This window comes from Vidua macroura, chromosome 2 (genome assembly GCF_024509145.1).
Source record: "Vidua macroura isolate BioBank_ID:100142 chromosome 2, ASM2450914v1, whole genome shotgun sequence".
Classification (NCBI taxonomy): domain Eukaryota; kingdom Metazoa; phylum Chordata; class Aves; order Passeriformes; family Viduidae; genus Vidua; species Vidua macroura.
Genome location: NC_071572.1, coordinates 13,172,886 through 13,191,183, shown reverse-complemented (window position 1 = coordinate 13,191,183; position 18,298 = coordinate 13,172,886). Strand labels below are relative to the sequence as shown.

Genomic DNA, 18,298 nt, shown 5'->3' with positions numbered 1-18,298 from the left:
TTGGTATGCTGTAAAAAAGAAAAATTGAAAGTAAAAATTGCAGAAAAATGTTCAGAGGAATTGTTTGACTGTTTTAAGACAGAAAATATGAACCCTGTAGTGAAATGATTTTTGCCTAATGATGTCCTTCAAAACTTAGAAATATACAGGGGACATCAAAATAATGGTAATTCCTGCAATAGGAAGAACAGAGATCTAAGTGAGAAAAAATAAGTACACACAAATATGTATACACATAAATGGAAAGTTTGTAAGGAAGATTTTGGTTAAAATAGTAATCTGAGTTCAAAGCTAGATAGGAAACCAGTGAGATTTTATGCTGAAGGTCCTGTTCTTGGTGAGAAGTATCTAGATACCCTGTATCTGATACATCTGTATCTAGATGGCAAAAGAACTTGAATGCATATCCAACTTCCGTGAGACATGAGAAGAGGATAGTTCATAGTTGGTGGTAAAAGTGTAAGAGTTAATATGGATACTGAAAATCAGCAGGGGAAGTTCAGTTTTAGAGGAAAGAAAGTAAAGAGTAGAATATGAAGATAGAACAGGACACCTGGCGTATGCAGGTACTCTGTTGAAGAACATAAAGTAAAAACATATGAGGGAAGAAAAAAGAAAAAAAGCAAGTGGGAAACTTTCAGCCAAGCCAGTAGGTGGATAAATGTGTACTAGAACCAAAGTTTGTTGTTGAAGGTTCATGTTGTTTTGAGCTGTTGAACTTCTGTTCCCTTAGTATAGAGGTAAGAAGTACTTGGTACTTTATTAAGACAACGTATCAGTGCCATTTGAAACTTTTGTATATGCATAAAACATGGCCTGAGTGTAGAAAAAACTCACCTTTTCCTTTCAAGGAAATCAGGAAATCAGAAAAGGTAGGTGTATTGTGGGGAAGGATAAAAGAAACTTGCCTGTTTTCCCTCAACATGCACACACTGAGCTCTGGTCTGCAGTCATAATTTTTCTCCCCTTCATGGTTTAGGGTGAGAGTGGGAAGAAAGAAATGTGTCTTTGCAAGATAGCTTTTCTATCAGGCTATTTGCCTTTTCTGTCTAAGTGACCATCTCTTGTCTTTGCCTAGTAAGTAGATCCCTGCTGTGAAATCCCTTGTTTGCTTAATTTATATGAGAAGTTAGATGGAGTAGCTGTTCTAGTAAAATGAGCTGGTGTCAGTTATCTCCAAGATCACTTCAGTCTCATGTTTATCTGCCTTGCTTAATTTTATTAAGGAGTTAGATGTACCAAGCTGTAGATACTGAAAAAGTCAATGGGTGAACCTTAATTTTAGTAGTAGCTCGTAGTTACTAGTGTGTAATTAATTAATTATATCTGACCAGTCTTTAAAATGTATATGCAAATACACAGTGTGTAATGTAACTTGTTTTAAAACTTAAGAACAATGCATTCAGATATGGAAGTTGAATTTTTCCATCGTTAATTTGTTGTTAATGTTGGTACATTTGCAGATCAAAAGTGAAGTGAACAAGCTGTACAAATTGTTGGAAATCGATATTGATGGAATTTTTAAGTCCTTACTATTGTTAAAGAAGAAGAAATATGCTGCTCTGAGTGTGGAACCAACAGGAGATGGGAAATACGTAACTAAACAAGAGCTAAAAGGGCTGGACATAGTCCGGAGAGACTGGTGTGATCTTGCTAAACAGACTGGAAAGTAAGTTGCTTTGTGGCATTGTCTTCTTTGCTCTGTTTGAAACAGTAAACATTTGTACTTACTTTCCTAAACAGTTGATACTGTGTTTCCTGAAGATCACAGTTGGTAACTAACATCAGTGTTAGGACTTAGCTGATTTTTGGACGAGATGTAAACTTTACCTTCTGCCATTGGTAACAGGTTAGACCTGTGCAAGTCCAAATGTCTCCAAATTTCACTCTCTGGTTATGTGTCTGCTGTGGAAGCTGTGCTTTTGTGTTGTCAGTGTTGTAAATATTATTTAATAAATCAGAGCTGAAATCTTGTGAATATGATAGACGCTGTCAGCATTCGGAGTTGTAGGTTCTAGGTCAGATGTTTTATTTCCTAAAGAAGCTGGTGCTCAGCACTTTCAGCACCCTCTGAAGAAGCTGGAAGTGCACTGGGTGCAGCCTGAAGAGGTGGTCCCTTTTCCCAAGACTGCTTCTCTTTCCTTTTGCCATGAGATTTCATTATGATGGATACTGGATTAACTGTCGTTGCACAGGGCATTTTAATGCTTTAATTCAGTAGAAGTAATACATTTAGCCCCATAGAAAGAAAATTAGAGAGAGTGGAGAGGTGGTCATCTGGGTGCTGACTCATTGTGTAATGCCTCTTGAAAACCTAAACAGCTCGTGGTCCAAATGTATCCAAAAATGAATACTTTCACATCTGTAAAAATACACCACACACTTGCTTACTGTTCTTAAGACTTGCATTTTCTAAGAAAAGATGCATCATAATAGAAGCAAATTTTTCCAAGTTAGGAATGTATTAGTAATTAAAGCTATACAAATGTTGGAGAGTGTTCTTTAGTGACTAACTCTTCTGCAGCTGGCAGATCTTCCAACCACATTTTGCAGCAATAGGCAAGACTTTGCTTACTTGATATGTTCTCTTTTCCCCCATCTTAAGATACCTGCTATGGAATAATAAATGGAAAAATGATATGGCAGAAGAAAATAGAAAGTTGCACTCACCCATTCAAAATCATTAGCTTTAGAACTATTTGCAATAATTTGCTTTTAGTAAAATAAGTAAATAAATAAAACACAACATAAAATATACCGGTAAATTTCTATAAATTTTTCATCAGACTTCATCCTCGAGGTCTTTAATGTCTAGAGAAAATCTAGGGGAAGAGAAGATTGTGTCTGTTGTAATGGCTTTGCACGTGCCAAGCTTTTCTTAATTTTTGTACTGTTTTTGCAGCTATGTAATTGGTCAGATTCTTTCTGATCAGCCCCGAGACATAATTGTGGAAAATATTCAAAGGCGACTTATGGAAATTGGAGAAAATGTGGTCAGTGGTCAGATCCCAGCAAATCAGTTTGAAATAAACAAGGTAAGTGATTTTGCAGCTGTTTTCTCTCTCAGAAAAACTTTACTGTTCCTGAATATATTGACTGCTGACAAAAATATTTTTAATCCTTATGATGCTGTGAAATAGCAGGATTTTTATTAGGTACTGAATAGTTCAGGACATGTTGTGAAGATCCTACAATTTGAGGGGAAAAAAGCCCTACTGGGGCTGGAGGCTCCAGAGTAACACCTTTGTGTCTTGTCCGATCCTGCTGTTTACCAGGCTCATTCTGCACTTTGAGAATGATACAATGTTTTCAGAAGTTCTTTCCTAAGCTATTACTTTGTATTTCAGGCTTGAAATGCATAAACTGAAGAATGCAATGGAAAGTAATCAAATACTCTGTTTTCTAGAAAACCCTAACAATATTTCCCTAGAAAGCTCTGTATAAAAAAGCTAATAGTCGTTTTGAGACCTCATTCAAGACTTTCCTGCAACAAGAAGTAAAATACTCTGCTTTGTCTACAGCAGTTTTAGCAACAGCATTGCAGTTTTGATCTTTTTTTTAATGAATCCTCAATGATAAAAACTGTATTTTTAGCTTCAGAGACTCCCCTTTCCTGTTGCAGGGGGTGTTTCACCAATAAACTTCACGCCCCTCTTATGCTTCTAATAGAATAGATCTATCAACTGTTTATCTGACATCTGTTTCTTTTGCCAGCTGGACATCTGTCTGCTCTGTAAGACTGTATTAATCAGTTAAAAAATGTTTTCAGGTTGTCATATGAGTGTGGAGAAATCACTGAATTTTATGGTTGGCTCAAAAAAAGAATGTTCTGATGCAAATCTTCTAAGAGTGCTTAGTGTCCCTGTAAAAGCTATATATAGCAAAATGTTCACTTTCAAGTCCTAAAGTTCCTCTGTTTTACTACCTCAGGAAAAAAATGTATTTAACTATTAAGTCAAGTATAGAAGTTGTTCCTAAGAATTGAGATGACAATAAATATTTAAATGTAGCATTTTATTTTGTTTAAAGGAAAAAGTCACAGTGGAATTTCAGTAGTATGAGATACACAGAAATATTTAAATTTAGTTGTACCCTCTTGCTGCAGAGCTTGTTAGATACTGTTAGCTACACAATATTCAGATTTACTGTATGACCTTAATGGATCAGTAGGAGGGCAATCTCTGGCTCTGTTTTTGTATTTTGCGTAATATTGTCATCTTCAATTTAGTTTAATTTTAAAACAATTGCATTATGATCATAATGCTAATGCATTTTTTTAGATAGTAATTGTAAAAACATCCTTTTGTTTTATTAATAATAACATTTCTAAAATTTGAAGGACTGGTACCTAGAACTTACTATATGGCAAATATGTTTGTTACCTTTTTTTTATCTTACTTTATGTTTCAGATGAAGTTGTGAATAGTAGATGGATGAAGATAGCTGCTATGTAATCTTGTCTTTTAAAGTTCTGAGCTGTCCATCACTGAAGTAATAGATTTTTCTCACAGTTATGTTTCCGTTTTCCCCTTTGATATTTTAGGCATTGACAAAAGATCCCCAGGATTATCCTGACAAAAAAGCCTTGCCACATGTGCATGTTGCCATGTGGATAAACTCTCATGGAGGCCGAAAGGTGAAGGCAGGAGACACAGTGTCATATATCATTTGTCAGGTAAAAATGTCTTTTTTTATAGCTAAATACTAGGTATTGTTTTGAGATAAAAAAATTCAGCTCAGCTCCTGGGAAAATACGTTTTGGCATTTCTTTTTGGTGAGGTAGTCTTACATTTTAAACCAGTTTTCTGTACTAAATTTAGTTTTATAGAGCATTGTGATTAGCTCAGCAACTATTTCCATATAGTGACTGGTAAAATCTCTCTGAATTAATTAATGTTTGGAACTAGGCTTTAAAGAAAAAGCCTAGTCTTCATTTTAAGCAGAAGAAAATTCTGGTGGTGGAGAACCTTTCATTAGTGGAAAGATGATTGTTGTTGTTGGTTAAATAGTGTCATTGTTTTTTCCAGTCTCAACCTGTGTCCATTCAGTTCATAGTTACTGGATCTGGTGGTACCTCTGATGTATAGACTGGGAAATTGGAGCCACTTTCTGGTTTCAGGTGTTTATCCTATAAATGCTTAGCACTATTTTACAAATACATACTCCACTTTGGTTCTGTTAATTAAAAAAAAAGTGTAGGTTGAGTTAGATGGACCAAGGGATCTTTTAGGCCGAGCTGATGAACTTGACAATGTGACTATTTCAGCTCCTTCATTACTTTCAAACCAAAATATACTGCATTTGACTTAATTGAGAGTTCTTAGCCTGGCACCCCAAAGCTGCCAAGACTTTTGAGAGCTGGGCCACGGGTGCGGCTGAGCAGTGGCACAATACAAGAGAAGAATATACTTGTTGAAAGAAGGGAGCTGAAGGAGTTGCATTGTAATTATTTTTGCAAAGCAGCTGGATGAGCTGAATAGTCCTAAATTAATTTTGTTCTGAATACTAAGTTGTCTGAAAGGAGTAGGAGGAGCCAATGGCTTGCAGTCTGTCTTTATTAGTGATGGGTTTTCAGTCCATGGCTGCTGACCCTATTGAAACCAGTAGCTTGTCTTAAATGAAGAAATGAAGGTGTCATGTATTAATTAATTTGTTCCATTTTGCTAAAAAAAAATCAAAAAAGAGATTGTACTTGGCAAAAAAAAAAAAAAAACCCAAAACAGTTGTGGTACTTCGCCCCACCCTGCCCCATTCCTAAAAAAGGTTTGTCTATTAAGGAATCTTGCAAAAATACTGCTTTGAGTTTTGCTGTAAAATTTTTGACATATATTAAAAATGATATTTCCTAGGGCAGTTGAGGAGTGGTATTACGATTCTACAGATTTAAATGAATTACATTTTCCAAGAGTACTGTCATCTTAGATCTGATACTTAATTCCTCCGCATATATTGTTTTCAATTTAGATATTGCCTTCCCAAACTGAATTATTTTCTCCTTATCTTCCTCTTTCAAGTTGGAGAAGAATGTAATGTATATTTTAACCTCTAAGTGGTGTTTCTCTCTTGGTTTGAAATGTCACCATACATTTCTTTCAGTATTTCTGAATATTTTAGAATTTCCTCTTTCTAATCAATGCTGTTGCCTCTGTTATTTATTCGTATGCCAATGAGTGCTGGTCCATTCTCTGACCATTCATTCTATTCATTTCTTTATTGAATTAAAGAATATAAATTTCCTAGCAAAACAGATACAGTTTTGATATCCACGACTTAGAATTTGCTTGTTGTGCAAAATGATAATGCTGGTTTAGTACAAAGTGAATCCAAAATTCATGCCCTCTGTGTATTTTTAACTGGGCTGATGGTTACAATGTGTTTTCATTGTGCATTTCAGAATTGACAGATGGGACTGTTTACTCTGTCTACTCGTACTGATTTGCACGTGTAGCTACAATAATACAAGCTGGTTTTGCATTCTTGAACTTGCTAGTTGATGCCAGCATCAGCAGTGCAGTTTTTTTACTACTGCTGGATTTGTATTGGATGCATAATAAATCAACCAAAAGAGTGTGTAACAATTTTGCATTAAAATAATGCATAATATTTGAAGCATAATCCTTTGTATAGACTTTTTTCACACTTTGTTTTGTATGTGTCTCCTTAGGATGGATCAGATCTCAGTGCCAGCCAGCGAGCATATGCTCCAGAACAGTTAAAAAAGCAAGAAAATCTTAAAATTGATAATCAGTACTACCTGTCACAGCAAATACATCCAGTAGTTGCTAGAATATGTGTGCCCATAGAGGGAATTGATTCTGTTCTTATTGCAACCTGGTTAGGTAAGTATTCTAAATTCAGTTTATTTGAAGAATTTGAAGATCCAAAGTGAGAGGTTTTAATGTATGTTTCTCAACAGAAATGCTTCCCCAGATCAGTCTTTTTACATTGAACAATAGCTTGTGTTATACAGCCTGTGGAAAGCAGTGTGGACTCTAAGTGTATTTATGACTTCTGCAGAATAATATTTTTTCAGATGGTGATCACTAACATGAATTTACTCTTACAATCATTGTACAGAGTTGCAAAATCTGCTTTTCAGAAATGACAGTATTATTGCATGTCTTTGAGATTTTCTTAAGTTACTAAAGGAGTTCTGGAGTGTGCATCTGAACTAATATTTTTCCAGAGAGAAATGCTGGCATCTCTGGCATCTTCCCAGGGGAAAAAACAGTCATAATTACAATGAAAGAATACAAATTTTTACTAGGATGTAAGTGAAGATTTGATTGCTAGAACTGACTTAGTGGATGACAGAAACATAAAATCTTAGTAACAGTTTTAACTGCTTCATATGGAGGAATTAAGCGGTCCCAAAACCAAGTAGTGCTGTCAAAAAAAAAAAAAACAAAAACAACCTAATGTTAGTGATCCATGAAATCAACAGTTTTAATTCAATCGAGCAACAGGGAATTGCTCTTGTTAGAGTTGTTTTTCCTTTTAAAAGGATGTCTAATAATTAGAATTAGAGACTTTTCTGCCCAACTGTGATTGCCTCTTTCTTCTCTATTCCCTGGGCTTCTTACCTAGAAAAACTGAAAGGTTGAGAATTTGTTTACAGTTCTATTGAGTCTCTGTTCTTGAAAATGCTATGTTCTGTGTGTGTATTCCTTTTAGTGTTTCCTCCCCAAAAGTGATTAACCAACAGACTTGACTGATCTACTTGATAAACAGAAATCATGTGATTTATAACTCTCTTGTAGTTCATTATTTTTAAAACTATTGCTGAAGGAAATGAAAAAGTTACTAATTTTGCTGGTTATGAAATTCTTAACAAGACTGCCTTTTCTCTAGGAGAACTTCTTAGAGAGTTGCACTGTCAGTTTAATAGTTTATGCTATGTCCATGTCTACAGAAGTCCAGAAATTACCTGCAGAAATTACTTAGTTCAGAATATTGCAGTGCTCAAAGGAAGAGTTAGTTGTCAGCATTTTCTGTTTAGGTAAAGGAGGCCAAAATCCAGGATTTGGCCAGTTAAAAATCACCTGGTAGCCTCAGGACCCTTCACCTGTGTAACTGCATCTCTGTAGTTCCCTTAGTAACAGCTGATTAGCTTGGAGATTGTACTTAGGATGTGTGTAAGAAAGGTGCATTGCTGTTTCTCAGGAAGGAGGATGATAGCCATGAAGGATCTTAATCTCCCAAGACAGTCCTTGTAACATGCAGCTCTTTCCATTTCTGACTTGTTGAGAAGGGGTTGAAGACACAAATTCTGCTTTTTCTGAGTCAGCAAAGGTGTCTCTTGGAGGCATTTGATGTTCCACGTGTCCTCAGCAGCTCTTATGTTTTGAGAGCTCCACACATGCAGGCTGACCACACAAATCATCCTGTTTATTATGTGGCAAGGCCTTGATATCCAACTTTCCCTTGATGTCAGAGTCGACTGTGTGGTATGCCTGACTGAAAAGGTCAAGCACTCTTCGTTAGGTTGAAGGGGTTTAAAATAGGCAGCAAACTTGTACTTCATTTGGGTAAAAGACAGGAACGATTTCTGAAGCTAGTTTATTTTTACTGGCAAAGATTGTTAGTCTTACCGAGTTAAGCTCAAACTCAGAGTTCTTTCTCCACAACAGGTTAGATTTTCAGAAAAGTCTGTCTTCCTTCAGGCACCTAAATTAACTACCCAGATCATAAAAACTCTGTGCCACTTGATAGCACCTACTGTTTGCAAGTGCCTGTGCTGCTTTTTGCACTCTAGTACGTTCCAGATGAAGATTTCTTTTATGGTCTGTAATAGCATCATGCAGCTGAGAGTTTATTAATAGTCCACAATTGTCAGTCTGAAAACCTGTATGTATCTATTACAGTCTTAGATCTGAAGTGTGTTCAGTTTGACCTTGCTGTACAGTCAAAATTTTATCACCTTCCCTAGCTTTGTTTTCTTGGCAAAGCTTAAATTGTGCTTGAGGGTAAAGTCAGGTCTCTTTCAAGACTTCTGATCTGCTTAGGTTTTCATGTACAGCACTTGATCAGAGCTGTACATTAGTCATTGCAAGCTGAAGTTATCTTACAGGGTTTTTTTTAAGGGTACTGGAGGCACAGTCAAGTGGTTTTCTTTCATAAAAATCAAAAATCCTTTGTAAGATAGAGAGTACAAGATACTTGAGTCCAACTTGGTAAAACAAGCAAATATAGAAACTGTTTACTGATCTGTGATGCTAAGTTGGGCTTTTCTACTTATGATTTTCATCATTATTTACATCCAAATTCCCATTGTTTTTCCCACCTTGTTGCAAAAAGGAACATTTTCCCCTTCTGAAGGATACGTAAGCATCATAGCCATGGAAAAAAACCCTGTTGCATTCTCACTATGCGTGTCTTCCTCCACTGATCAGATTTACTGTATTATGTAGAATGTGTGTCTCTATAGGGAGAGTGTTTGTAGAAAAAAGATCTTGGCTGCATGTTTAACAGAATCTACAATAATGCATATTTATAAGGTCAATGTTTCCTGTCACCCTGCTAGTCTGAGTAGATAAAATTGAACTCTGCTAGGGAAGCTTGGCTCACATCAAAGTGCTGAAAAGTTCTTTGTACTATCTGTGCTCAAAGCAAGTCATTTAAAATTATATTAGACACTGAAGAACGGGAGCAAATAATGCAACTTAAAAATTGCAGAGAACCCCTTCAATATAATATTTATTTGCTATGGAATCGAGTTGAAAACCACCTTTTGTTTTGGAGCATTGTAGGAGGTCTGCTGAGTGTTTGAGAGATGGAAGTTCATTGTTGCTAAAAACGAGAACCTCCTGGGCATACTCCTGCATTCACTCTCTTTGTCTTCAAGTTTCGGAGGAAATGCAGTGACAAGATGAGGATTGTCTCAGTTTGTAAAACTAAATAAAGTCTGCAGTCTAATCAGTTATATCATTGAATAAATCTGATCTTCCTAAATCTTGGAGACCTTACTTTATCCTTAAGATATCTGGCTTTTAAACTGGAAGAACTGTATGGCACAGCAATTCTCTCACTGTATTTCAAATAAGAGTTTTTTGTTAATATGTAAGTACTGCTTCTTGTCTCAAAGAAAAGTTACATCTTATTTGTGTGTTGTCAGAAATAAGCATATGTGGAAGCAGAGTTCTTTAACCATGGGACTTCTGTAGCTGTCACTACGGAATATTACTTGCTTCAAATGATGGAAGTTGATGACTGCTGTCCAAGACAGTGTCATGATGTTCTGAAAGAGACAGTATCATGGTGTTCTGCTGCCTTACAGAGGGATGTGCACATTGGTGCTCTGCAGATTGCTTGGCACTGGGCATTTCTTAGGAAGGCTGGCTGCTTTTAGGGAGTCATTACTGGGTCCTGATGAGGCTTGTCATTAGGAGTACTTCCCAGTTCTGCTCCCTGCTTTGAGGTAGTGTCTGTGTGTTAGCTGCTTCTTGTAAGGAAACACCAAATATATTGGCTTTTAAAATTGTCTTTTAAAAAAAAATATTGGTAGAGAATCGTTTAGGTGTCTTTAATATAGTGTGTAGCAGCTGCATAGACAGACTCTCCAGACAGAAATCAGGATGGATGCTCTCCTTGTGGCACGAATAATTTACCTCAGGTTTTGACTTTTTTGTTATTTTGCTCACATTAGGGAGTGAAATGAGAGTGATGAAAATTAAGATTAAAGTCGTGACAAAACTTCCTGGCAATACAGTAACTAGCCCTAGAGTGTGTGAACTTTGCTGTTTGTGGTCTGGCTGGGTGTTCTGAGATGCTCCAGACCTGAGAATCGTTAAAGCGCGTTGGAATGAATAAAAGAAAGAATGAAAATAAGAATGGATAGAAGAGACAGCGCTAAGATGAATGACTAAAGCAGCAGTACCGATGTGAGTGAGCAAACGAGCAGCCCGGCCGGGCGGGCGGCCCCGGCCCCGCGGGCCCCGCTGCAGTGCGCGGCGCCGGCCGCGGGGTGGCAGCACCGGCTGCCGATTCCCGGCCTCCCGCGCGGGGTCTCTGGGGAAAGGTGCGGGCGGAGCCGCCGCGGGCCCCGAGCACCTGCGGCTGGAATGCCGCATCCCGGGAACGGCCCCGGCACGGCCCCCAGGGACAGACCCCGGGAACGGCCCCCGGGAACAGCCCCAGCCCCCGGGAACAGCCCCGGCCCCCGCACGGCTGCCCGGCGGCCGCGGCGCTCCCACGGCGCCCCTGTGCCCGCGGGGGAAGGAAAGGCACAAGCGATCCGCAGAAATGTTGCTTTTAAAATACTACGTGTGGTAAAAATCTCTGACCGTTTTTTCAGGTTCTTGAGTGATCCGCTTTGCTTGCCAGTTAGTAATGACTTTAATAACTCTCTGAAATAATTCAGGAACAAGTGCCCGAACTTAGCCGTATTCACGCGGGTGGTCACTCTGCACGTTTGTAACGTTGCAGTGCTTTGTCCCGCACCCGGCCTTGTCGTTTTGGTGAGGTGATAAAGCTTTCGTGCAGTGCAGGTAATTTAATGATAGCCCTGAAGACTTTTTCCTGTCAGAGTAAGTCAAAGTCGCTTTGATTTTTATTTTTTCTTGATGTCATGAGGGTTAAAAAAAAAAAAAAAAAAGAGTTCAAAGTTCACTGATTAGTCTTATCCTATTCATTTAAGAATTACCAAAACCAGATATTATTTTTTTTTCACCACTCAATTAGCCCCTGTTTTGTGTACCAAGTAAAATTATGTGACCAGTGTGACCTGGTCCGAGAGGATACGAGGTAGGTGCTGAAATGGATTAACTGAACCAACTAACTATTCCTGAAAGGAGATAATAAATAAAATAGTTCCCAATTCCACAGGATAATTAAGGTAGGCATGGTCTTTCAAAGCCTGATTTGTAGTCCCTTTTATTTTACTGTGGCTGTTTGCACACCAAAACTTAGATGTATGCTTGGTTCAGCACAATATTTTTTTTTGTTGTTTTTTCCAGCCAAAACAGCTAAGAAAGTTCAGAGATAGGTGTGATTTAAATTCTCACAATCAATTTTTTTTTCTGTTAAATTAATATAAAAAGACCAATACTTGGTCACTGTTTTTGACTCAGTGTTGGAAAACTGCAGTTGTCTGAAAACCAGAATTTGTCTCCTTTTATCTTTTAGTGAGCTACTTTGCTCCATATTTGCGTTTTGAGAAGCAACCAAAGATTTCTAGCTGAACTGTAATGGTATCTGTATCAGAAAGTTGGAATGATGTTTTTCATTCCACTTCTGAACTCAGAGTAAACTGAGAATTTTTGTTTTCACTATTACTGTCTTAGATCCAACCTACTGCATACTTGATTTTTTGCAAAATCTGAATACTGAACTCCAGTTCCCTTTCTAAACTTATTATCTACTACCTGTGTGCTGCATATATATTACCAACCCTTCTATTAAAAAAAAAAAAAAAAAAAAAAAAAAAACCAGAAAAAAACCCTACAGTCTTTTTTGGGGGATACCATGTGTATTAAAGTGTAAAACATGCTATTAGTGTATTTTGCTTTTGCTTTTTTTCTTTAAATGAATAGTGGAGAACTGTATTAAAAGTTTAGAAGCCTCCTGGAGGTGAATTGTTACCTTTCTGCATTGACATTTTTTTCTTTTGGAAAATCGGGAAGATTGAATAAATTTTAGTGAAACCCATATTCTGTCAAGGCCCAAATAAACTTATCTGGCAATGGAGTTTTTCCTTGTGCTTGAATTTGTTTTAAGACTGCAACATAAAAATTCAGAATAGTAGTATTAAAGTCAGACATATAAAATCTCTTATGTAAAGACAATCTGCCTGTGTAACACAGCTGTTGTTGTACAATGTTATAAGTGCAATAATATTTGTGTAGTTTAACTGAATATTGTTCCTAACCATTGTCTTTAAGTGTCACGGTACAGTTATAATAAGGTGAAGCTTCACTTTCTATTTGTAATCTTGGTTACATTTCTTATAGGAATTATTACTTTTTTAAACTGAAATTTATACAGGATATGGTTTAATACCTGGTAATCTGTTACTTTGCTTAATGTCTGTTAAAAATATTTTTTAAAGTGCTTCTCTGATCTTTTTGTTTTACTACTAAAGTGAGCCATAGTTTTCTGAAGGTTTTCTCCTACGTGCTCATTCAATTAAGGTTTTTTTTCTGAACATGTGTTTTTTTCCTAAAGTTAACAAAAAACCCTGTAAATGAGATGCATGGACTTTTAAAATGTTGCACATGACAAAGGATGACAGAACTTGAGGATTTTATTAAGTTTACTTTGGCAGTCTTATTCTTAGAACAGTGAACTTCGTGCTTGCTTGCTTATTTACTTATTTGTGGTTGATTCAGTATTTCTGGGATCTCTTTTGTGTATTTATTTGTTTAAAATCTTGAGTTCTGGCAATCAAAAATAAAGCACTTTGTCTCCTGCGCTGCGGTTTTAAATGCTGCTGCTGAATTTTAACCACTGCATTAGATTGAAACCTCCATGCTGTTAACCACTGAGCCAAAATGAAATCGACCACTGCATTGAAATCAGAGTTGGCAGTTGTGTACGGACTTGAAGGAGTTGGTAATAGCAGTGCACCCGTGTTTCTTTAATGGGGTTTTTATTCCCTGTTTTTGGTATTAATGGTGCCATTTTGATTTAAAGACTGTTTCTTAATAACAATGCACATTTTTATTGAAATATTTTCAATGTAACTTAAGAAGGAAATAACAATAAAGCTATCCTTTAGGAGTGGTTTCCTCAGAAACAAAATGTTCTCTTGCATACTCCCATGATAATGCAGCGTGCTTGTTTTATTTATAAAGCAATCTTGCGTAAGAAGATAAGTAAGATGATTTCTTCATGTCTCCTGAACCTTTATTCATGGTTAAAAATTGTAGAATGTATTTATGTTTTATAGAGGAAGTTTTGCTAAGGAGAGATTTTCAGCTTCTGAATTTACATTTTGTAACTTTCTTTTGAATCTGCTTCACCAAGCATATGAAAAATAAGCCTGCTTGCATGGTTGACCTCTTAGTCTTTTGAAATTTTTGTTTCTTATTAATAGGACTGGATCCCTCCCAATTCAGAGTCCATCACCATTACCATAAAGATGAGAATGATGCCTTGGTTGGTGGCCCAGCTCAGCTCACTGATGAGGAGAAATATAGGGATTGTGAAAGATTCAAGTTTTGCTGCCTCAAATGCGGAACAGAAAATATTTATGACAATGTCTTTGATGGTTCGGTTAGTTGGTTTTTTTTGTTTGTTTCATTTCTGTTCATTGGTGAGAGAGAAAAATGCTTGTAGAGAGAACAGCTTTTCAGATAGGATTCAAATGATGTAGGAGAAGATACCATATTGTTTCAGTCCTGCTATTTATATCTTTGGAGCAGATAATTGCTGATAGGATAGTGCTGAAATATTTTTCCCATTTTTGCATTTCAGCAATGTGTGAGATTATCTGGCTTCATTAATCTGTTTGCCCACAGTTGTGAATGATTGTTGCTGTTACTTTTTAAAGGAATCCTTATCTTAACACATTAGTAACTTCTAGTTCTCTATTTAATAAAACTTTTGTGTAGCAGTGGCAGTTTCTTATCCTAAATCATATTAATTGGAACAAAGTGCTTTTTAAACTTGTGTTTATCTTGCTACATCCCACCTCCCTTCTTGAGAGTAAGGTTTTTCTATTTTATCTTTCCTTCTGTCTCTGTGAATTGAATAAAAAGTCATATGGGTACATTCTTGTTGAGGAGTTCTGCCAAAAAATGTATCTCTGACCTTGGATCACAACTTGAAGTGGGTCCAAGTATTTAACTGTACAGCATGTTATGTATGTATTAGTCATCGGCAAATTAGTGAGCTTCAGAGTAATGAAAACCTTGAAACTGAAAGCAAATAAATCTTTTATCTAAATTAAAAGTAATCATTTTAAGTTAATTTGGACAAACAGCAGATGTTTTGCATTTTTTGAATCAAAATAAAGCAGTCTTTGGAAGCATGTAAGAGGAGAAGACACATATCAAGAGATACTTTGTGAATCCTTGACTTTTTTTTTTCATCGCAGCTGTAAATAAGAGACATTTAATTGCATGTAGACTTGACAAGTTGCAGATGGGCTAACTGGAGAGGAGTGGATGTCAAACGCCTTAAAAAAAGTACATCTCCACCACCAAACCACAGAAGAAATCCTGAAACCAAGCCAAAAATCCCCTCTTTCACCTGGAATTAATTAGTGTTGTGAGTGAGGATTTAGCCAAGATGGCTCACAACAGCTAAGTCTTACCTTGCAGTAAAGTTTTCTGAAAGCTGTATGACTGTCCAGCCTACCAGACTGGTGTTACATTAGTGAGAATACCACAAACTTAATTTTAGCTGTTCACACAACACTTCCGGGTCCTGAAATTTTAATGTTAGGTGTTCAGAAGGTTTTAAAAATAAGGGAATGAGATGGTGCAAAACTGTAAGAGCTGTTCTTTGAACTTGGAGAAAGCAAAAGATGATAATGTGATTTTTGTTTCTGCATTTTGTCTCTACAGCCCTGTTGGTAATTTCATAACTAGTATCTATAAGGTTGATTTCAAAGTTCTGATCAGTGGACTGAGGCTGAAGTTTGTCTGAGAAAACAATGAATCTGTTTTTTTGGGTGGAGAAGGGGGACCATGATTTGCCCACAGATGATTTTTTTTTTTTTAACTCAACATTTCTTTTTGAATTATTAACTTAGTGGTGTATTCTCTAAAAGAACTTTCCTTAAGAACAAAATGAAGATATCTCTGCCCTGCAATTTTCCCATATGGGTGTGGCCACCCATGATGGGAAGAAAGAAGGCCCAGATATTATGGGCCCTTTAAGACTGTTATTTTTAAAAATACCTGTATTATGTCTAAACTCCCATGGTAACTTCTGATTCCATCATCTGTCATAATGATGCTGGTTTTACACTTCTGTTTGCAGGGGCGATTTATTGAACCCAGCTTGCAAAGGTGCAGCAAGACAGAATGTGAAGAGCCTCCTTTCAGCTATGTGGTTCAAATGAACAACAAGTTACTGTTGGATATTAGACGCTACCTCAGAAAATACTACAGTGTAAGTATGCAGAAAATACTCTGTTGTATGAAATGAGTTTTTCAAGTAGTGCTGAGTTTTTTGTGAGTGTCATGTTACCCTTTTTTTTTTTTTGTATAGTGTAAGGTAGTATCATGCAGCATCAACCCTCAACTTTCTGAAAATAAAACAATCAGTGAATTAAAAAATCAGTTTAGAATGTTTGTTTTCTCAGTTCAACCTCAAGATAGATATATTTACATTTTTGTAACTGTGTGTGTCAGCATTATTACAGATGTAGTAGCTCTGTTTTCAACATTTGTAGCCAGAGTGCATTATCTCAATGGTTTTACAAAACGTCTGTGAAGCCTATCAAATATGTAGATATCAGTTTTTTATGTAATTGAAATATGATTCTCTTTCTTCAACTCAAATTGATATACATTGTCTTACATTGTGAGAAGGAAACCTGAATATAGCTCTGTAAAAATTCTTTGAAGGACTGTAGGAAGGGAAATACTATGAATCTTTCTTAATAATGATTGGGAAGGGAAAAAATGAGGAGAAAGATGGGTAGTTAATTAAATTTTTATAATTCTCTTTTTTTGAGGGGTAGTGGAAGAAATCCATAGTGCCAGTGGTAGTGGTTGGCTTGGTATAGCATTGTGGGGGAAAAAGCGTAGTATTTAAAATTCCTATCTTCTCACTGTCCAACCAATTATGTCCAATTAGGACAAAACCCACCATGCTTTTTAACTTATATCAATGTGTTTTGTATTTCTAATATGCTAGAAGCATTATATTTTGTGAATTGGCATCTAGCTATTTTGGTCAAATTTTCATAGAGCATCTCATGCTATTGCCTGCCTGCTTGTTTTTATTGTTCAACATTACCTGCTTGCACAGCTGCAGGATGGACATAAACTTTGAAGAAATTCATAACCTTTGTGTGCTCATAACTTTGGATACACCCAAAAAAGTAAATAGTTTTTGAAAATTTGGCCTGTACCAAATTTGAATGATATACCTTATTTGATGTGTGTTTTCTTAAGTATTACAGAATATTTTTGCAAACAGCAGCTGCAATACTAAGAATTATTACTGTGATTTAATACTAAGTATATTAAAGTGTATGTTTTGTGTTATTTTTCTTCTATACTAGTTCTTATTGCAATTATAGGTGAATGTTTTCTAAACACTTTTCTGAAAGCGTAATAATTTCTGAAGGTAAAAATACTTCTTCTGAAGATCTTTGCATCAGAAGGAGCAGAAAACTTTCTAAAGCTATTTAAATTTTAGCATTATTTCCCAAGGTAGAGATATATTGTTCCTTTCCATTGGAATTAAAGATGACTTGGACAGTCATCAAAGTCACCAAAATGTGAGATCTCTTGTTACTTTATTGCAAAGTCCAACTGTCTGCAAAATTACAATTATATTAAAGTGTTATTAAATAATGGGTCTAAATAATATATTTACACTGACTCTTTCTGTATGAAAATTGGTTTTTAGATTTAATGTACATGCATAATGATAATACAGTGCCACATGCTAAATAATTTCAGGCATATTAAGTGTTTGAAAATGTGTGCCGAAGATATGCAAGAGTAAACTTGAATGAAGAAAGATGCCTTTAGGGGCAGGAGAAATTCTTACTGCTGATAAGAACAGAAAGTGATGTAATGTTTTGTGCTGTTCTGTTTTTTAGTTGGTTGTTTTGTCTTCTTTTAAGACCAAGCTGTGAACCAAACTGTAATGTTTGAATATTGAACATTGTCATTTGCTTATATAAATCTATAAAGTATCTTGCTACATGGTATATTGGATAATTAAGATAATGAAAAAGAAAATTATTTGTCTATGTAAGTAAAAGCCTCAGAGGTTTTTTTAGTAGTGAGAATTTGCTTTTAAACTGGTTAGCTGTAATAAGGTTTAAAACTAGTTTTTGACTGTGGAATACATTCAGACTCTGGAAATGTGAAGTTAATTTCCAGATTGTACATTAATTTTCTTTTTACAAAAGGGCTTTTCATGGAGTTGGGCAAGTAAACTTTTTGTATTGACAGCTCCTAGAAAATCCTATGCTGAGACTTCTAGTTTATTTCTTTCATCCAGTACTTGTAGTGGCTATATAACAGCTGGAGTTGAAATTCATCAAATGGGTGTTTGCACTAATATATATAATCCTATAAGCTATAAAGACACACCCAGAAGTATTATGGCAAAGAACTGCCTGAACAAAACATTTAATGAAACTTTCAGCCTCTTATTAAACAATCTCCTA

General features: G+C 36.1%; 1 protein-coding gene across 1 annotated transcript in view; it reads left to right on the top strand.

The window, feature by feature from the left end:
- The window catches only part of POLA1 (DNA polymerase alpha 1, catalytic subunit), a 185,085-nt gene that overhangs the window by 69,288 nt on the left and 97,499 nt on the right, over positions 1–18,298 (top strand). The window contains 6 exon segments of the mRNA XM_053971586.1: positions 1,464–1,669; positions 2,903–3,035; positions 4,544–4,675; positions 6,665–6,839; positions 14,033–14,211; positions 15,925–16,056. Coding sequence (XP_053827561.1) covers positions 1,464–1,669; positions 2,903–3,035; positions 4,544–4,675; positions 6,665–6,839; positions 14,033–14,211; positions 15,925–16,056 — 957 coding nt within the window.